Below are 21,818 nucleotides of genomic sequence, written 5' to 3'. Positions count from 1 at the left end.
AAGGAGAAAACAATGATTTAGTACACGAGAGATTTTCAAAACAGGTTCGTGCTCGCAACCCCGCCGATTCGAGTCAACAGCGACTTAATACCCTTCCGTTCCTTCGGGTGTGTCAAAAGAAATGTGAAGTGTGGCGGTGACATTGGCTCATAGACGTCAGTTTGAGATCGAGTTGCCGGTTTTAAGAGTAAGATCTGCTTGTAAGCACGAGCATATAGAGTCGAGGAGATCGTAAGAGACAAAGCATACTCTGTTGCCGACGTCGGGGTTCCCATGACGCCCCCTGTCCCGTCCGTTATTATGTTTGGCACGGAGGTCGCAACGATAGTCGTGTGCGCTAGTGAGAGTTAGAGAAGTCTTATCAGAATGCGTCACATCCTGAGGTTCGGTACAAGGAGCAACACAGGATGTGCTGTTACTCAAACTGGCAGGTCTGTGGACTTGATGTATGATTCAAAAAGCGCTGTAATATTACAGGAGCAGATTATGAACATTTTCCAATTTACTTTTTAAATTTTACATTCAAAAAGGAACATTTCACCCACGTATTGTCTTCCCTGTTATACTATGCAATTTAGGAGCGCCGAGTCAGGTTGACCTTGTCTGTCTGTCTGTCTGTCTGTCTCACTGTCTGTCTGTCTGTCTCAGTCTGTCTCACTGTGTCTCATTGTCTGTCTCAGTCTGTCTCACTGTCTGTCTCAGTCTGTCTCAGTCTGTCTCACTGTCTGTCTGTCTCAGTCTGTCTCACTGTCTGTCTGTCTGTCTCACTGTCTGTCTCACTGTCTGTCTGTCTCACTGTCTGTCTCACTGTCTGTCTGTCTCAGACTGTCTCACTGTCTGTCTGTCTGTCTCAGTCTGTCTCACTGTCTGTCTGTCTGTCTCAGACTGTCTCACTGTCTGTCTGTCTCAGACTGTCTCACTGTCTGTCTGTCTCAGACTGTCTCACTGTCTGTCTGTCTGTCTCAGACTGTCTCACTGTCTGTCTGTCTGTCTCAGACTGTCTCACTGTCTGTCTGTCTCAGTCTGTCTCACTGTCTGTCTGTCTCAGTCTGTCTCACTGTCTGTCTGTCTCAGTCTGTCTCACTGTCTGTCTGTCTGTCTGTCTGTCTCAGTCTGTCTGTCTGTCTCACTGTCTGTCTGTCTCAGTCAGGCACTCACTCACTCACTCACTACCACATTTCGCCTGTGCCCATCTCAGGCGTCATCGGGCATCGAGGCAGGATACACCCTGGACGGAGTGCCAACCCATCACAGGGCACACACACACTCTCATTCACTCTCACACACACACACACACACACACACACTACGGACAATTTTCCAGAGATGCCAATCAACCTACCATGCATGTCTTTGGACCGGGGGAGGAAACCGGAGTACCCGGAGGAAACCCCCGAGGCACGGGGAGAACATGCAAACTCCACACACACAAGGTGGAGGTGGGAATCGAACCCCTAACCCTGGAGGTGTGAGGCGAACGTGCTAACCACTAAGCCACCGTGGCCTCCACATTATTTATTCACATTCATATGTATATTTCAAAGCCAGGATATTGTTTTGAAACCATTTAAAAATTTTAATGGCAGAAAATAATAACGCCTGTTGTTCTCCAAGGACAAATTGACTTGAGTGCTTATAAATCATAAACTCTACAATGATCACCATTCTGTTTTACACTTGTAATATCTCTTTTGCCCAGCAGAGGTCATCTGATCAACTAACAACGGGCTACACACCAGTGTTGTAACGTAACGGAGTACAAATACTTCGTTAATGTACTTAAGTAGAAATTTCAACTTTCACTTTTACTCCACTACATTTCCTAGATAAAATGTCTACTTTTACTCCGTTATATTTCCACTAAGCATCTTCGTTACTCGTTACTACAAAATAAACTCAGAAGAAATGTGTGCGACTGCAATAAGGGAGGTTTGGCGAATCACTGCTCCTAGATTACATTACGCTCCACACGCTGTACGGAGAAGCACAGGTACGCGCAGCGTGCACGCGCAGTCAGAGCCGGAGGCGTTTATCTATAACGTTAATCGGCGGAAAGCCGCAAAGACGGCAACCAAAAGCAGTGAAATGTCACTATTCTTATTACCAGAGTTGTAGCACAAACAAAATATTAATGCAAACAATCCATACAAAACTAAATAAAAATAATATTTATTGATTTGGTCTCTGTCTTGTGAATATTAGTTTATTAATGACGTCATTCATTGGACACACCGTTAGTAGAGAATGCACACATACATGAACTGATCTGATTCATGACTGACATCATTACATCATGCATAAAATTTCGGTGTCCACTTTTTGCCATTTTTAATAATACCATAACTTTTGGCTTACTATGTGGTCATATAATATATAATATAAAACTCTTCTTGTTTTAAATTCTCACTGAGGGATAAAACCCCTAAAGATGAACCCTAGAACCGCCCCTGATCTTATACCTACGGAAAATCACTGAAATTTGACTTTTTACTTTTACTTCAAATACTTATGACTTTAGAAAATGACTTTTGATACTTAAGTACAGTAAATATCAGAGACTTTAAGACTTTTACTTGAGTAATATTCTAAAAGGTGACTTTCACTTCTACCGAAGTCTTTTTCTAGTACGATACTCGTACTTTTACTCAAGTATTGCTTTCTACTACTTTATACAACACTGCTACACACACCACTCAAAAACATGGCATAATATCATGTGAATAAAACGTCTTTTACAACCTCTTATGCTGACTGATTCAACTAAATTCATAAATATGGGAGAGCAAACAAATATGATTTGAATATGAAAACACAAGCAAAACTTACATTATCGTAACATAGTGTACCTCTTATGCAACTGAAGACAACCACACACACACACACACACACACACACGTGTGTGTTCATATTCAAATCACATTTGCTTCAAAATTCCTTGTCACGAAACAGCTTTACAGAAATGGAGACAGAGGTTATATTTATGTCTAATGAATAAGACGTAGGTGCCGATGGCAAGGAAAAACTCCCCGAGACTCCATAAGGACAAATCCTTGAGAAGAACCAGATTCAAAAGGGAACCAATCCCTAAGTTTCTGTTGTTTCCATCACAGAACTACTGTACACACAGGCTGATGGAAACCCCATTAAGAAGCCAGGGACTGTAGAATAGTTTCAGGTAGCTGTGCTGAGGTTAAACGTTGTTCATCGCTGCCCTGAAAACAAGCCTAATGTCGAATTATTTCACGAACATCACCGTCGTCTGTGACAAAAACCTGTATCATGCCAATCATTAGTCATTACCTGTTTGGAGAACTGTGTCAACGCTGCCAATCTATAACAGTCTCTAATCGGGGAATCACCAGGCTGTATTTATCTTCCTGTACTGTTCTGCACTCATTTCCTCTGATGACAAGGAAAATTACAGCGCTCTCCGTTCACCAGTTTTTCAGTTCTCTTTCACACTCTTACACTGAAGCAAACCCCTAGCTACAATCCATTTAATTAAAATCAGTGCTGCCTCGACTCGTTCCTGTCCTGGTCGTCCCAAAAGCCCTGCTGAGATGACAAAAGATGAAAGAATAAAAAAAAATCCCCCGGCTTCTTCATCACTGGGAATGTAGGACGAAGAGCCAAGGGCAGGAGAGGTCCAGGATTGAACTTCCTCTCCCTCCTTTATGAGATAAACAATTAGCAGACGCTTTGCAGTTGTGTTGTCAAAGGGACTTCCCGTTACTGCAGAGGAGGGAGGTTTGGGGTTGGCAAACATCTGCTGACAGCCAAGTCAATTACTGAGAGCAAACCATGGAGTGGACTTGGCAAACAGCTCATGGTCAAATGAAAGGAAGGTTCTCGGCCTAATTGGAAGGAGAACTGGGGGGTTTTATTAAAAAGGCCAGGTGTGTGCTAGCTGAAAAGGTGAGCTGAGAGAGAGAGAGAGAGAGAGAGAGAAAGAGAGAGAGAGAAAGAGAGTGTTTGTGTGTGTGTGAGAGAGAGAGAGAGACAGTGTGAGAGAGAGGGAGAGATAGAACAGTGAAAGAGAGAGACAGTGTCTTTGTGTGAGAGAGAGAAAGAGAGAACAGTGAGAGAGAGACAGTGAGAGAGAGAGACAGTGAGAGAGAGAGTGAGCGAGCGAGCAACAGTGAGAGAGAGAGAAAGAGACAGTAAGAGAGAGCGACAGTGAGAGAGAGCAAGAGAGAGAGAGAGAGAGAGACAGTGTGTGAGAGAGAGAGAGAGACAGTGTGTGTGTGAGAGAGAGAGAGAGAGAGAGAGAGAGAGAGAGAGAGAGAGTGTGTGTGTGAGTGTGTGTGAGAGAGAGGGAGAGAGACAGAGACAGAGACAGTGAGAGAGTGAGAGACAGAGAGAGAGAGAGACAGTGAGAGAGAGTGAGAGAGAGACAGTAAGAAAGAGTGAGAGAGAGTGAGAGAGAGACAGTGTGAGAGAGAGACAGAGAGAGAGTGAGAGGGAGAGAGAGAGAGAGAAGAGAGAGAGACAGAGAGAGAAGAGAGACTGACAGCCTGTATCCTCACTAATTAAATCACCTAATAAAAGGGAAGATGAAGCCACAACCCTTGTAGCTTTAGCAAACAAAGCCATCATTAAATACAGTAGCAGGTAAAATAATGCAGCATAAACAACTGTGTGGCTTAGATTTCTCCAGCAGTTAAAGTCGACCTGCAAGAACCGAGAGGCCAGATTGTGTCAACAAGAACACAAAGCAGCGCATTATGGAGAAGGCGCCCGTAATTCGGCAGCCCGTTAAATCTGTGAATTATTCTGGCACAGAAACAGCCAGGCTTAAGCTCAATACAACCCTAAGCTCAAATGGAAAGAATGCTGGCTTGTGTTGTGCACCTTCACTACTGAACCTCAAAGTCTCTGGAGGCTTCAGATTGGCCTGGTGGAACAGAGCAGCTCTCTAACCTACCCCCCCCCCCCCCACCTCCATCTCTCCCCATGTTGAGTGTTACACAGTTACCACCACTTACCGCACCACCACAACAACTCGATTTAATCCTCAAAACTATCATCAGATCAGATCAGATTTAAAGCGGAAACATCGTCGGTTCACCGAAATAGTAAGTAAGATGCATCGAGCAGTGTTTCCGATTCGAACCGATTTCACTTTTACATGGAAACGATCATGGAGTTTTAAGAAAATGTAGATAACCTATCCATTGTTCTTGTTACAAGTAAAAAAAAAAAAAGAGCTTAGCGGTAAAGTAAAGTATGCTACAGTCTGGTGCCACAGAGGAGCAATAAAAAAGCTAATGTGTTTAACTAGTGCAGCGCCACAGCAGGACCTTAAACAAGAGCCTCCACTGTCCTGACCAGCAAGAACAGACTTTAACGATCCTAAGCATAACAAGCAGCAGATTTTATTATTTTTTTTACTTTACAAGGCCTTCGGTCAAAGATCTGCTCCTGCTTATGACTCTGACTTACTACTAAATCATAATCCGGTATTTGCTGCATCAACTTCTGGGCACCTCCATAAATGAAGTCATGCATCGTTCGTCTCTGGAACTTTTTTTTTTTTAAAGAGGATTCCATGATTTGTCATATTAAAGAGAACCGAAGTTGCTGTTTTTCCATCGGAACGTCAGATCCACAGGATCGCCGCCTGTTCGTCGTATTAGTGAGGTTCGGACAGTTCTGCCAACCTTGGAGACGGTATGTTGGAAAAAAAGCCATCGACGCTTTAAAACACTTCATAATGTAGTTATTGAGGGAATAACATCGAGTGAATACAGGCATCCAGGACGTGACAAAAGCCTCGACATACATCATGGGTACGAAATGTTCTCAGTGAGGAGTTAGAATTTGTTCCATTGCAAATTAGACATTAAATGATTCAAACTAAAACTTATGAATCAGCCAAGTTAATAAACCTCGTATTGCAAATTGTACAGACCAAAGTCTCAAAAAAAAAAGACTGTTTTTTGATACCACAGCGGGGGGCACGGTGGCTTAGCGGTTAGCACGTTCGCCTCACACCTCCAGGGTTGGGGGTTCGATTCCCACCTCCGCCTTGTGTGTGTGGAGTTTGCATGTTCTCCCCGTGCCTCGGGGGTTTCCTCCGGGTACTCCGGTTTCCTCCCCCGGTCCAAAGACATGCATGGTAGGTTGATTGGCATCTCTGGAAAATTGTCCGTAGTGTGTGAGTGTGTGTGAGTGAATGAGAGTGTGTGTGTGTGTGTGATGGGTTGGCACTCCGTCCAGGGTGTATCCTGCCTCGATGCCCGATGATGCCTGAGATAGGCACAGGCTCCCCGTGACCCGAGAAGTTCGGATAAGCATAAAACGTCGTGTCAGACATCCTTAAATGGCTTATTTACTGATTTTCATATCATTATAATACACAAGTGCAAGTTCCTTCAAATCAGTTTATTCTTTGTTCAGACCCTTAAAAATAAATCCGGTTTCTAGATGAAAGACCTGCACGTACGTTCGATTTCATACTAGTTTGTACCTTTTCCCTTAGTGTAGTGTATCTTTCACACACATCTTCATAATTACATGAGTATTTGCCCCAAAATCGCTTTTCCTGAATTGTGCCATGGAATCGGGAAAAACTCTGTAATAGAGTCCTGTTCATTATACTCATAACGACCAGAGCACAAAGGAACCATTCATCCTACATGAAGCTAGAGTATGCAGACTAAACAATCATACCTGCTCCAGTCTGACCCCTGAACAGGAGAGAAGAGCCCTGGAGACCTGCAGCTGGATGGCCTTGAGCGCTCTGCTGTATTCTGTCTCTATAACGTTACAGCCCTTGCTGAGACGACATCTTCTTCCATAAGCAGCCCGCAGTGCGCTATCTGATATGTGACCGGTCCTCATAATCGCTCTGGTGCCAGTGCAGACCTTCTTCGAAACCTTTTGGTTGTTCTTCAGGTATCTCCGGACCAGTGCAGTGGAGCGCTCCTTCTTGTGAGCAAACTCGCTATCGGAAACTGTGGCCTCGCCATCGCTGTTTTGGTGAGCCACGGTAGTCTTTGAGATTGTAGAAGCCTGGCAGGGCATCCTCGAGCACCTGATTCTGGATCTCTTGTTGAGCTTCTTCAGGCTTGAGAAGATACCGTTGGCGGAATTCAAATTCACCCGATCCTGCGTTACCGTTTCCAGCCTTGCGGCATAGGCACACGTGCAGTGGAAGCACGACACGAACGGCGTCGGAAAGCTGATTCTCCTCGTGCCGAGCCTCTCCTCATCCAGGCTTGGCGGCTCTCCAACGAGCCGAGTCGCGGCAGAAGAAAACCCCTCTGTTTTCCTCGGAAACCCTGTTTCCCAGCCTCTACTTTGAAAGGAGGCCTCTTGGCAGAACCCATCTGTTTCCACTGGCCCACATGTGCTGCACTGCTGGCTGCAAGACAATCCCTCTACACGGCGGCACAAAACTGTGCTGCAACAGCAGTCTTTGTGTACATAATCCAGGCTGTCCAGGCTCTTGGATCTGCTGTCCAAAGAACTTCTTGCACCATAGTCCATAGGTATCTGTTCGGATAATCTAGAGTCACAGCAATCTTCTGTCGGATGTAGACGATGTGAACACGAGCATGCGATCAGTGGCTCAGAGTTTCTTCTCTCGTGTGACTCGTAACCGAATGATAACTTCGGATTTCTGGATCTCGTCAATGAGGCGGAAACCTCTCTTGCCTCCATTCTGACTCCCAGAATCACAGCAGCTTTCTCCAAAGGTAAAGAGATGCCCGGTAGTCCGATTCCCACCTGTTCCTCCACACAAACCCTCATCACAAAAGCAGTCAATCACAGATCTTGGGCTGTCAAAGCTGGATAGTGCGATTCAAAACTCTGCTTTAGATCCAAAACAAAAAATTGCCTGGAAGCAAAAGGAAAAATTTCTTTCAAAATAAGGAGAGGCGGCACTCCCAGGTTGCGTAATGCTCAGCTCGGTCTTCTCCAAACTCTTCCCTAGAGACCCGATGGCCAACAAATACTAGGAGGGAGAAAGAAACAGAAACATTAAGAAACATGCATGCCATTAAAATATATATAAAAACATTCATGTAAATTTTACTCGACTGCTAAGCAAAGCCTCCAAAAACCACCCAAACAGAGCAGGAATCTCACGGACGTTCAGGAACATTCTGCCAGTTATTTTATATTGGGTGAGATTCTCGTGTGTATCTGAGAAATAGTTTCCTCTGAGGAAATCACAGTTGACAATTTAAAAAAAAAAAAAACCCTTAGGCCTGGAGCATCAGGAAAAAATAAAATCAGACTTTAAAATGTGTGGGCCTCTGGAATGTGGGGCCTTGCTGGGGGGCAGCCCGAACTGACTAGAAAAGTAGGGGATTAGTTCTATTGATTTTGGGCCTGCTCAGCCAGACAAGGTTCATCATTACAGCTCCCACGTCCACACCCACATGGCTATAAATCTCCGAGCTAACACAGCACGTAGCCTTCTTTCAGGGTTAAGTGTCCGAGTCATCCGATTGAGATTGTGAAGAAAAGACAAGCAAGCCAAAAGGGGTCCAGAAATAATTAAATAATTAAATAAAATAAATAAATAAATAAATAAATAATGCACTGACTCAGAGATGGAAAATACCGCAATTACCATCCAGCTAATCCACACAGACTAATTGAACTCGGTCTATCTAAATCTTCTCAAATGTTTACAAGCTTCTGTACCACAATCTCTAAAGCTTCAGGAGCTACATCTACTGTACCATCCGATCCATCCTTAACTTTCGCAAAGCTCCTTAAAGGCTGTGTGAACGAGGTGCGAGTGTGGGAAATAAACAAGAACACGCCCGAGGGATTTTCAGTAAATGCTCACAGGTAACAGACTTTCACATGACACACTCGCTCAATCTGGCACAGAGTCAAAACTGAGACTGACAGCTGAGTGAATAAGAAGGAGAAGAAATAAAACACTGGAACAAAGACTTGAGGAAAATGTTTTTAATGGATGTGAAGTTAATCCCGAGTTCTTCTCCCAAACGCCTATTTTCATCATCCGCAACCTGTTTCAACCGTTTCCAGACTGGCGGTGAGGGAGGGTGCGAAGCTGCGTGATCAGGCATGGAAGTTTTGGGGAATTACGGGAATTTCCCCCCTCCTTTCAATCCCCCTCAATCACGCACACCCACTAGCTCACACAACCACAAAACACACACAACCGAGCTCAGGCTAGGAGGCTAGAGGCCACACAGGCTGAAGAAGAAGTAGAGCAGAGATACAACAGTACATCCATTGAATTTATGAGATTACCTCAAAAGCAAGCATGCCGTAGCAAGACAAAACTCAAGACCAGATAAAAAACAACTGACAGTGAAACAATAAGGACTGGGAATAGAACTGTATGGTTAAAGCAGGCAAGCATGATTTGAAGAAATGAAAGAATTTCATAGTTTTGTACGCATGTACTGCATATTGTTATTATTGCACCTGTTCCTTATTCCGTAACCTATTTTCAATCTACAACTCGATTTCATGACTGTGGGTGTGTCGGGTCACGTGTCGGCCTGATAACACCGAGCTACCAGTTTTACCATGTAAACCTAGGTGTGTTCACACCGGTTTACTACATACAAAAAAGTACAAATAAGGAATTAGACACAACGAATTCGGCTTAGGACAAATATGTGACATATGTGACGTGACATACGGTGAAGTTCGGTGACCCGTACTCAGAATTCGTTCTCTGTATTTAACCCATCCAAAGTGCACACACACACACACACACAGCAGTGAACACACACGTGGAGCAGTGGGCAGCCGTTTATGCTGTGGCGCCCAGGGAGCAGTTGGGAGGTTCGTTGCCTTGCTCAAGGGCACCTCAGTCGTGGCCGGCCCAAGATTCGAACCTTCCCCCAAATAATACATTGGTTTCAACCGAACACTACTTGGCACATCAACAGGCGAGTTTTGGGATTTAACCCCACTCTTTTAAGTGGCTGAACTTCATACTGTCAGTGTAACAGGGACTTAAAATATTTTACAGCATTTCTGCATCGGTGAGGTTTGAGGAAATCGACTCGGCCGAGTTTCGGGTTCAATTTCCTTAGGACTTGATACCTGCATTTGAAACCTTTTCACTGCCTGGCAGCAACATTCTTGATCGTACTGTATATCCAAAAAAAAAAAAAAAACAAAAAAAAAAAAAAAATAGCAGCAGCAGCTTGGTCGTACATCCAAAAAATTCATTAAAGGCCTCATAAACAATAGGGCCTGTAAAACAAGCCAGTCCATTTCCATTTGTTCAAATTTTCCATGATGCCACAAAAACCAATAATGGAGATCAGCAGCCCAAACTCAAAGCACCAGTGAAACAAAACCTCAGCGCTATTACGTTACACGGTCAAATGTGTGGAATCCATAACTTTATACACCGATAAAACAGGAAAAAAAAAATGCTTCAAATGAATTCCAATAAGTTTTTATGCTACAGATTTGCTTCATATGTTTAATCTTCTGTCCAATCATCTATATTAGAAAAATAAAAAGACTTAAGATTTGACAGCAGAATGAAAACATGAGAGCAGTTATCACTCTGGAAATGTAATAAACTGAGCCAGGGTTCAATAAACCTAGGGTTCATGAACCCTGAGGGTTTGTTGGTGATGTGCAGATAGACAACGTCAATGCCGCAATGTCAGTATCTGATTTATAGTATAGTTGTCCTTACAGTATCCAGTATCCTTATAATTCTTAGTTAATTTTCACTTAGTCAAATGTAAATAATTTAGGGTGACTGGGTTTGGAAATCCCTGAGCATGAAACTTACAGTCTGGAGCAAAACCTCTGCACATTTTTATTTTTTGTGTTATCTAATTGAGTTGAATACTCGAGACCCACAAACATGACACACAAACTGAACAGAAGTTTCAATCACTTCTACGTCTCATTTCTGGAATATGGAATAAAAACACTGTCAATAATAATCGTACGTAATTCAAAGCATTGTGTGTAAATTTTAATTTAGTTGCGCGTAATTTAAAACTATTGTACGTAATTATGTTTTTTGTGAAGTTGGATCCCAAAATTTACGGCCACGACAGTTTACAGATACGAGATTTTTTGTGTCTGTTCAAATACGACTCCAAAATGTACGACTATGACAGTTTACACACACAACGCTTGTTTTCACAACACCTCTTTTTCACACACGAAAACGGTCTGCGAAACAACTGTCAAAAATGCGTCATCACGTTCACCGGTATTACTATCCGAGGGAAAATGAATCGATTCCACGAAGCGCACATGCGCCCCGCCCTCTTCTAAACCACTCATAGAAACCACTGGTGCCGAAATGGCGGGTTAGTTATCACTAATAACAGAGAGAAATTTGTGCTAACACTTTAAAATAATGGTCTGTTGGTAACGAGTGACTATGCAGGAAGTAATAGGTAGTACTGCATTAACACTGAGCTTAATACTACTAACTAATATGGAAGCAAGATGAACTAAGCAGTATAAGTAATTGCATAGGGAATCGAACCGCGACCCTGGAGCTGTGAGGCGAACATGCTAACCACTAAGCCACCGATATGTTTTCAACCAATTAATCTTGAATGTCCTTTAATAGCACCCATATCATAGTCTTTAACCAGCTGTGATTTCTTAATATAATGAGTTTTGTTTTTCCACAGAAATTGGAAAACGATCGAATTAGATTTCTTAACATTAACTGTAGAAACATACAGGGAGTGACATGGATAGATTATTTTGGAAATAGCTCAAAGATTTCCTTATATCTATTAACTGGTTAGAAAAGTTAACGTCTTCTCTTCTAATAGCATTTTTAGATAAAACTATTCCTAAATATTTCACTTCGTCTTTAACCTAAATTGAAGAGATGATCGAGTCCGTTGATGAGTGAATGGGAAGTTTAATATTAAGGGTAAATCCTGAAGCTTTAGGGAAAATCGAGACTGAATTTAGGGCAACATCAACCATGAATTTATTCTTTAAATGGATTGCTGTGTCGTCTGCAAATTGACTAAATTTTAAATTCCTTTAGATTCCATGCAAATCGGCGTTATGATTAATGAGTAATATGTGATTGAGTGGCTAGAATAAACAGTTTGGGAGAAATCAGGCATCCCTTCCTAATACCGCGGGGTACTTTAAACCTAGGAGTTATACTAGGATTCAGGGATACAGAACTATATGTCAGTATAAAACATCTTAATTATTTTACAAAAATTACTTCCAAAACCTAAAAACTCTAAGATTTCAAATAAAAAAAGTATATTCAACAGTATCAAATGCCTTGTAAAAGTCAAGAAATAAAATAAAAAACATTATTTTAAAGTGTTAGGACAAATTTCTCTCTGTTATTAGTGATAACTAACCAGCCATTTCGGCACCAGTGGTCTCTATGAGTGGTATAGAAGAGGGCGAGGCGCATGCGCGCTTCGTGGAATCGATTCATTTTCCCTCGGATAGTAATGCCGGTGAACGTGATGGCGTATTTTTCCGACAGTCGTTTCGCAGACCGTTTTCGTGTGTGAAAAAGAGGTGTTGTGAAAACAAGCGTTGTGTGTGTAAACTGTCAGAGTCGTATTTGAACAAACACACAAAATCTCGTATCTGTAAACTGTCGTGGCCGTAAATTTTGGGATCCAACTCCACAAAAAACATAATTACGTACAATAGTTTTAAATTACGCACAACTAAATTAAAATTTACACACAATGCTTTGAATTACGTACGATTATTATTAGTGTTTTTATTCCATACTGGAAAGCGTAAAGAAGCGCGTGCAAACAAACGCAAAGCCAAAAAGTGTGATTCACAAACACTACAAACATGCATTATAACACTGCCCGGTGTTCAGCACGTGCAGATCGGCTCCGTTTAAATGCAGCAGCTTCACACACACACACACACACACACACACACACACACACATATGTATAAAAACACTCACCTTAAAAGCGCAGACATCTTAAAGCGCGTCATTGGCGTTAACGCGATGGACAGCGCGCGCGAGACTGAACAGAAAAGTTGTTATGAATGTGTGCAAAGAGATGCAATGCCACCAAAGCAGGGTTCGGAGCGCACACAGCCTGCTCTGTGAACAGAAAGTGTGCAGACTGAAAGCCTTTGAGGTGTCACATCATAGGAATGCAGGGAAACAGGCGCACAGCTCTGCGCTCACCAGCGCGCGTAAAGTCAAACCCACCTTCTGCTTATCTGCGCCATTTTTATTGCTATTTCTTTACCATAAAATCCTGCTAAACCTCTTAGAAACATCTTATAGCGTTTTTCTTTCTTTGACATTTTTTTTTGTTGTTTTTTTCTTAACGCCTCTATTAACCTCGTGCTGATTTATATTTGACGTCACCACTTCGTTTCCTGCGTTCACACACGCAGTGATTCGGTTGCTCTACTACGAGTGGGCGTGGCCTACTACTGGTTGCCATGGTAACGATCAGTGACTCAGTGGTCACGCTTACTGAGACTCTATGGACAACAAACCCGTTTCCCTTTTCTGAAACAAAGCAGTTTGGGTATTAATATATACATCATATATACATCATATATATATATATATATATAACTCACACTCTACTCTCAAGCCTTCATATTTGCATAAAAAAAAACTTTGTTACGTCACTGGACACGCCCACATGTTGTAGTAGGTGTAATCGTAGCATCAAATAACAAATATCCAAAACTACACTACTGTCCTAATTAGTAAGTGTAAAGAAAAAAAAAACAATGGCTTTATTATAACATACTATTTTTAATATATTTTAGGTAGCACACACTCTCAGAGAAAAACGGTAGCTAATAAAATGCACCTGTGAGTAAATTTATGAGTAAATATAATGTAAAGCAGCGGCGTCCAATCTTATCCACAAAGGTCCGGTGTGGGTGCAGGTTTTAATCCCAACCAAGCAGAAGCCACGTCTGATTCCACCTGTTTAATCAGTTGTTCTTGGCTTTTAGTAGACTCTGGTGTGGCTACTGTTCGGTTGGAATGAAAACCTACACCCACACCGGCCCTTTCCGGTGGGATAAGATTGGACACCGCTGATGTACAGGATAGATACCATTTCATCTTCGGTAAGCGTTTCAGGGGTTAGATTCAGAGATACACACTGAATGTGAGACCAGTCTGTCACAAGGCACCACACACACCTAGAGTCTAACCACACCAGCTAGAAATATGTTTTTGGTTGGTGGGAAGAAAACTGATGCTAAGACCTGCATTGTTTGTACCTCGTATGTAGGTTTCATCTGGAAATGTGAATAGAGTGTGAAGTACATAATTTGCACCATAAGTACATAAGTTTAGACCTATCTACAGTATGTAACTGGCACAGAAAGATCTCACTGTCTTGTTAGGGTCATATTACGTAAGTTTATGGACAAAAAAGTTCAAGTGAAGAGTTGAAATATTTTTTATTCAAGAACCTGGAAAACTGTCTGTAGATGAGAACGTATATTTTTGAACATTGGTTTGTCAGTGTGTCCTTCAGAGCCTCAATTTCACCAGAACCAAAAGTAAAGGCATTGCAACGCAAGCACTTCATATCAAATTCTTTCAAAACAAAATCCCACATGACTCACCCAGTGACACCTGTAAACCAGACATGCCACTTTTTTTTTTATGTTGCTTAATTATCATCTCTGCTAGCACGTTCAGAGCTTCTTGTCTTTTGGAATGCCCCGTGCTAGTCTTAAGCAAGGTCGAAGTAAATTACAAGGAAACGTTGAACATTTCGTACCAGACTTTTGATTCAGTCAGTAGGGTTAGGAGAACATTTCACCACTCACATATTGTTTCACTTTGTCATACAAGGTATATAATTGTCTAGTAAGTCTTTAACTGTGTGATGCTAAGCTGTAAATTTGTCATAGATTGTGTAACATGCTGAACTTTGGATCAGTTTGTCTACAGAGTTGTGTGATAGTTGTGGGTGTGTTTTGGCTGGAGGAGACTGTAACAGTTTGAATACGTTTGGATTTTCCTCAATGTTCCTCCCACCTCTGGAAACTTGCCAGAAGATGTAATGGCTGTTTGAAATGGACTTTTGTCCCACCCAGTATTCCCAGGATAGGCTCTGGATAAACCAAGACCAGGAGTAAGTACTTACTGAAGATCTGTTGGGAGCACGGTGGCTTAGTGGTTAGCACGTTCGCCTCACACCTCCAGGGTTGGGGGTTTGATTCCCACCTCCGGCATGTGTGTGTGTGGAGTTTGCATGTTCTGCCCGTGCCTCGGGGGTTTCCTCCGGGTACTCCGGTTTCCTCCCCTGGTCCAAAGACATGCATGGTAGGTTGATTGGCATCTCTGGAAAATTGTCCGTAGTGTGTGAGTGTGTGAGTGAATGAGAGTGTGTGTGTGCCCTGTGATGGGTTGGCACTCCGTCCAGGGTGTATCCTGCCTCGATGCCCCATGACGCCTGAGATAGGCACAGGCTCCCCGTGACCCGAGAAGTTCGGATAAAAGCGGTAGAAAATGAGTGAGAAATGAGTGAGTGAGTGAAGATCTGTTCAATTTGTAGCCAATGCCATTCAGTAGTTCTGGCATTATTTACAAGGTAAAAGACACAACATCCCATCAGATGCCAAATAGTAGTTAAACAAATTCTACTGCTTCGCACCAGGGCAGTACTTGTAAGGGTACATCTTTTGTACCATTGAGACATACTTTTCAGTTGATGTAGTCCTGTACATTTTTTGCCCCATACTATAAGAAACTCTTTTGTACTTTATATAAGTTTGAAGGATTTTTTTGGAACAGAGCCTTTGTTTATCAGATAAAATATAGGTACCTGTTTAATCCTGAGCTCGGGTTACTTTATATCTGCAGTTTCTGTTCCATGTTCTCTTCCGGTTTCCTCCTAATTTCCTTCCACCGTCTAAAAACCTACCGGTGAGTGGATCGGAAGTAAGAAGATATACAGCATTCTCCTTCGTTGTGAATGAGTGCATGTAGGTGTGTGCATGGTGCCCTTTGACGGGCTAGTGTGTATTCAGGACCTCACAGAGACCCTGGAAAAGCATGACTTTGTGGAGGACTTATGTGGAGGACTTATGTGTTTTGGGCGGAGTTACAACGATTTTTCCAAATCCCGGTTCTCATTTAAAGGAATCTTTATGCAATTCAGAAGGAATGTGTGAGTCTGTTTGGTTCCAGACCATTACAGTGCATGTAAACCAACAAAATGTAAGGTTACAGCTTCTCCGTCTCTTAGAAAAAATATCCACTTTACAAGCTCTGAGGTTTTGTATATTTATTGACCCCAATTCTTTATAATAAAAAGCTGAATGCGAATTTTACCCCAGTGTTAATGTCATGGGGTTCAAGTATAGAAAGCATCTAAGGCCCTTTTTGTTCTGAAGCTGGATTATGATGATATTTATAGGAAGTAAACATTACTTTGCTAAGTATAGTAAGGTTTATTTTAACAGCTAGTTTTTGGATTTTGACAAAGATCTAGATCTCGATCGATCTAGTCACGTGCTGGTCAAGTTCATTCGGTTATTTCTATTTTTAGACAACCGAGATTGTTTTAGTCAATGAAAATTTCCTCAATTATTCCAAAGCGTAACGCAACAGATTTCTAAATTTGCATGAAATAAAATGGCAGAGGGCGGTGGCTTAATGGTTAGCACGTTCGCCTCACACCTCCAGGGTTGGGGGTTTGATTCCCGCCTCCGCCTTGTGTGTGTGGAGTTTGCATGTTCTCCCCGTGCCTCGGGGGTTTCCTCCGGGTACTCCGGTTTCCTCCCCCGGTCCAAAGACATGCATGGTAGGTTGATTGGCATCTCTGGAAAATTGTCCGTAGTGTGTGAGTGTGTGTGTGTGCCATGTGATGGGTTGGCACTCCGTCCAGGGTGTATCCTGCCTCGATGCCCGATGACGCCTGAGATAGGCACAGGCTCCCCGTGACCCGAGAAGTTTGGATAAAAGTGGTAGAAAATGAACGAATGAATGAATAAAATGGCAGATTGCTGTATGAATGAATATTGCTATTGCAGGCTGACTCAAGCCATGTGGTCTGGTGTTTGGTGTGCTTTGGCTAAATCAATGTTCTGGTGCTGGTGGAAACGTCACATGGTTATGACGTGTCTGTAACCTGCAGCAGCTCCATTATTATAAATATTATAAAAATACACTTCTTTCAGTGAGTTTTGTGTTAGACGTTTTTCCTGATCACCGTATTCACAAAATATCTGGAATCTGATTGGCCAGAAGCATTCGACTACTCGACTTGAGTCACCAGTGTTAAAGCTTTTTTTTTACAGCTGTTTATAGCTGCTATAATATATAATCACACGTTTCTTTCTAGAAATAAATACTTAAAATAATCCAAATTTCCTGCCAAATAAATCGAGACGATTTCAAGCTTGGAATTAGTAGAAATGTCTAGAAATAGGTTTGAATAATCCTAGGTTTGTTTAGTTGTAATCCTTTAATATTAAATATTAGATTACATCTGATTATATGGAAGATATTTTCACTTGTTAAGATGCGAGTCCTAATGTTTGCGGTGTTCTAACGTTTCCTTCGATGACGGCAATCGTAATTATTGTTCACACTTATTAACTTATTATACACAAGAGCTCTAATCTTTTTAATGTAATCAGTAACTTCTACTTGGGAACTCAGATGTCTGGAATGACTATTTGCTATACTCGTAGTCAGAAATGGAATTATCCCAATCTGGCAACCATACCAAACCATCTTTCCTTACACATGCATTTACTGCCCCCTACTGGAGTACAATTGTTGGCTTATTTTGGTTTTTTTTCCTTGAGTTTTGCTCAAGTTCCAGTAGCACTTATATATTAAAAAAAAAAAAAAAGTGTGTGTGGAGTTTGCATGTTCTCCCCGTGCCTCAGGGGTTTCCTCCGGGTACTCCGGTTTCCTCCCCCGGTCCAAAAACATGCATGGTAGGTTGACTAGCATCTCTGGAAAATTGTCCGTAGTGTGTGTGTGTGAGTGTGAATGAGAGTGTGTGTGCCCTGTGATGGGTTGGCACTCCGTCCAGGGTGTATCCTGCCTCGATGCCCGATGACGCCTGGCACAGGCTCCCCGTGACCCGAGAAGTTCGGATAAGCGGTAGGGAATGAGTGAGTGAGTGAGTGAGAGAGAGAGAGAGAGAGAGAGAGAGAGAGAGAGAGAGAGAGAGAGAGAGAGAGAGAGAGAGAGAATGGAAAGATGGTATGGATAGACAGGAAGGAAGGAAAGATTGGAAGGAAGAATGGAAAATGAAAGGGAAGATAGGAAAGATAGGAGGGAAGAGGGAAAGGAAGAGAAGAAGAATAGGAAAGGAAGCAAGTAAGAAAAGAAAATAGGAAGGAAGACCAGATGGAAAGGAAGGATGTATTCGAACGCATCCCAAAGTGTTTACTTCCTTTTATACCACAGCCGTTTCCCGACTCTAGTTTGTTTTTGCTTTTTGTTACAGAACGACACGTCGTACTTCTCCTACGACATGGATGTTGTGGAACGTTCATGAAACAAGATATAAATATCCTCAAAGCCTCCGATACACCCGTATGTTCCTGTTCACAGGGCAGTGATACAAATCTCATAGTGGTGTTTTTGTGTATGTGGGATTACTGCTGTATGTGTAAAGCTGATTAGTGAACATTTATTACTAATTACACACAAAAAAAAAACCACACACACAGACGTATGCATGTATATATATATAAATATAAATATATATATAAAAACAAGTTAAATAAACTGACAAGTGGATGGATTTGAACAGATATCATGGTGATGTTTTAAGGCATGGGACAAGCCTGAACTTTGACTCGGTCAGTGCCGAACGCTTCATTGTTAGATAAACACGATAAGCTTTCTAAAATCAAATAAATCCATAAACAAAGGATACGGTGTTCGGAATTAGGGTTAAACCATCAAACAGGGGCAAGAAGGGGTCATATTAGCACTTAATAAAAACGCATCATTTTAGTCTTGTGCAACAAGTGTGCGATAAGTCAAAATAAATAAATAAATGCATAAAATCAATATTTACGTTGTTAATGCTTGTGCGGTAAAACCTGGACAAAGTTTAAGTCAAGGTTCATAATTTCCAGGGAAGTGCTGGAGTAAATCTTATTCATAAAATACAGCCGGTGCGTCCATGACGTTCCATGGGGATTAAAAAAAATATTAATAATAATAATAATAATAATAATAATAATAATAATAATAATAATGTCTTGGTGAGGCAGCTTACAACCTTCAGAATCATTTTCTGGCCAGCAGTCTACAGTAATACATTTCTAATAAATATAAGAAATTCTTGATTAATTTAAAAAAATAAATATATGCATGTGTCTCTAAATAGAAAGCCGAGAGCTTGTAACTATGTAGAAAAGTTCAAGATTATCGGTAGCAGATTCTAATGTATAAAAAGTCTAGGAGCTTTGGTATAAACATCTACCAAACAAAATTTTTGTGTAATATCACATTTAGAAAAAATAAATAAAAGAAAATAATAATTATAAAATATAAAATGTGTATATATATATATCGGACTCAAACAGAGTAGGAGTTCGGAACAGAGGGTGTCAAAAATACATATTTGCTGACTATTTATTAAAGACCTGGAATAAAATGTGAAATTCGTTTGTACTCAGGTTCTCTGCCTTGTACTGTCGAACCACTTCCTGATCGCCACTCCGGTGGTGCTGCTAATGACGCACAGCGCTCCTCCGACGCTCCACCAAGTGGGCGTGCGATTAAGGAAGAGGAATTGCAGAATGAAGGCCAGCACCACATCCATTGTCCTCATGAGAGCCACAGGACCGGCTTTCTCCACCTGCAGTGCTTTGGTTAGGAAGGTCTGGCCACAAATGCCCAGGACCCCGATGGCCACCAGGTTCCACCTGTCCCAGCCGCACGACGGTAAGGCCCACTCGTCTATGACGAACAACACTACGATACACTCTATGAAACCCAGGAGAGCGTAATACCAGACGGCGAGGTAGTAATGTACGTTCTTGCCCATCTTCCTCAAGATGACCATGGTGCATGCTGCCGCAATGGCGCTGGAAAAGGCAGCTATGGTGCCCTTTACGTGGTTGCCGTAGTTGCTCTCGAAGCCAGAGAACTCGCGGCCGAAGAGGAAGGGCGGCCGCGCTATCAGGACGACTCCGGTGAGGGTGAACATGGTGAATACGACGTCCCATAGAGTGCAGCGCTCCTTCAGGAAGACCCAAGCCAGCAAGGACGTGAAGACGGGGTTGCTGAATGTGATGACGGTGGCATCAGCCAGGGGCATCTGGAGCACAGCGTAGTACAGCAGGATCATAGCGTTCGATCCGAGGAAACCTCGGAGAAACAGGTACACTCGCATGCCTTGGGGACCCAGGAAGTCGATTCTGAAACAAAATGATCAGACGTTTATAACACAGTTAGTTCCAGTCCACTAATCTTCACACTGACCTGGAGTGGTACTAACTTGTAGTAGATCATGGCTGGCATGACGAACAGCATCTGGAAAAAGCAGCGAATGGCGCTGATTTCCACGGCATGAATTCCGTCGAGTTTCTTCACGAGTAGAGAAGCGACGGAAAAGAAGAGGGAGGCGAGGAGAGTGTAGACGAGGCCCAGGCCAGAACATGCTTTCTTCTCTGATGGAAAACAAAAGAAGAATTATAAAAGAATTATTTTCATTTGCTTTTCAGAACAAAAGCATGAATTGTAATTTGTTGTGGAAACTAATGACGTCATCGTCGGCTAAAACCCATGAGTAGGTTACTTAACCATGCAGACCATGTGCACTTCCTGGTCCACCTACTAGCTTTCACATTACCACATTGTTCACACAGTAGAATAGGGAGGCACGGTGGCTTAGCGGTTAGCACGTTCGCATCACACCTCCAGGGTTAGGGGTTCGATTCCCGCCTCCGCCTTGTGTGTGTGGAGTTTGCATGTTCTCCTCATGCCTCGGGGGTTTCCTCCGGGTACTCCGGTTTCCTCCCCCGGTCCAAAGACATGCATGGTAGGTTGATTGGCATCATGTGTGAGTGAATGAATGTGTGTGTGTGTGTGCCCTGCGATGGGTTGGCACTCCGTCCAGGGTGTATCCTGCCTCGATGCCCAATGACGCCTGAGATAGGCACAGGCTCCCCGTGACCCGAGAAGTTCGGATAAGCGGCAGAAAACAAATGAATGGTTTAGAATAAGCTGCAGGTGAGAAAGCACCTAGACACAGAACCTGTTTACATGCCCAGTATAATGACCTGATTTATTTTAATGAGTGTTAATTACTAAAAGAGCTGTGATGTGTGTACATGTGTTTTATGTGCGAGTATAAAACCTGACAATAATTTCCAGAACTATCAGTAATGAGACCATCAGTAACCGTATAGATTATTAATAATCTAAAAACAACATAAAATAAAATAAAAACAAACTATTCGATTTAATAACCACAAACTGTTTTTTTTTTTTTTCCTGAATCAGATTCCACCTGGCCAAGTTTCTGTAAAACGATCGTCGGATACGTGACGCGAGGGCTTCGCTGTGGGATTTGGCTTTGTGAGGTGTGAAGAAACAGAAGTGTCGGGTGTCTTGCTGGTCTCATGAGTGCTAAAGAAATAAAGACAGCATGGTTCGCTTGACTACCTGGTGGGTGAACAAACCAATTCTGAGGATAAGGTCATGGGAAAGTGTAGATTGGACACACGCCAAGTTGTATCAATTGCACTGACTTTAAATGCTGACTGGAAAAAAACGAGGACCAGAAAAAAAACAGGGACCGGAGAATAACGAGGACCGGAGAATAACCGGGGACCGGAGAATACCGGGGACCGGAAAATAACCGGGGACCGGAGAATAACAGGGACCGGAGAATAACGGG

At 42.4% G+C, this 21,818-nt stretch overlaps 2 protein-coding genes across 6 annotated transcripts in view; both read right to left on the bottom strand.

Moving 5' to 3' along the window:
- The window catches only part of plce1 (phospholipase C, epsilon 1), a 78,768-nt gene extending 65,397 nt beyond the window's left edge, over positions 1 to 13,371 (bottom strand). For 4 of the 5 annotated variants that reach the window (XM_047817089.1, XM_047817090.1, XM_047817091.1 and 1 more), the window contains exons 1-2: positions 12,905 to 13,371; positions 6,673 to 7,960 (exon numbers count right to left, since the gene is read on the bottom strand). In XM_047817089.1, coding sequence (XP_047673045.1) covers positions 6,673 to 7,755 — 1,083 coding nt within the window. In that variant the 5' untranslated portion in view covers positions 7,756 to 7,960; positions 12,905 to 13,371. Of the gene's footprint in view, positions 1 to 3,300; positions 3,627 to 6,672; positions 7,961 to 12,904 lie in introns of those variants that run through there. The other variant, XM_047817094.1, reaches the window with a different exon arrangement.
- A 6,159-nt stretch (positions 13,372 to 19,530) lies between these two features.
- The window catches only part of slc35g1 (solute carrier family 35 member G1), a 6,115-nt gene continuing 3,827 nt past the window's right edge, over positions 19,531 to 21,818 (bottom strand). Inside the window, exons 2-3 of the mRNA XM_027163286.2 lie at positions 20,415 to 20,586; positions 19,531 to 20,334 (exon numbers count right to left, since the gene is read on the bottom strand). Coding sequence (XP_027019087.2) covers positions 19,587 to 20,334; positions 20,415 to 20,586 — 920 coding nt within the window. The 3' untranslated portion in view covers positions 19,531 to 19,586. The remainder of the gene's footprint in view (positions 20,335 to 20,414; positions 20,587 to 21,818) is intronic.

This window comes from Tachysurus fulvidraco, chromosome 8 (genome assembly GCF_022655615.1).
Source record: "Tachysurus fulvidraco isolate hzauxx_2018 chromosome 8, HZAU_PFXX_2.0, whole genome shotgun sequence".
NCBI lineage: Eukaryota > Metazoa > Chordata > Actinopteri > Siluriformes > Bagridae > Tachysurus > Tachysurus fulvidraco.
This window is presented reverse-complemented; position numbering and strand designations above follow the sequence as displayed.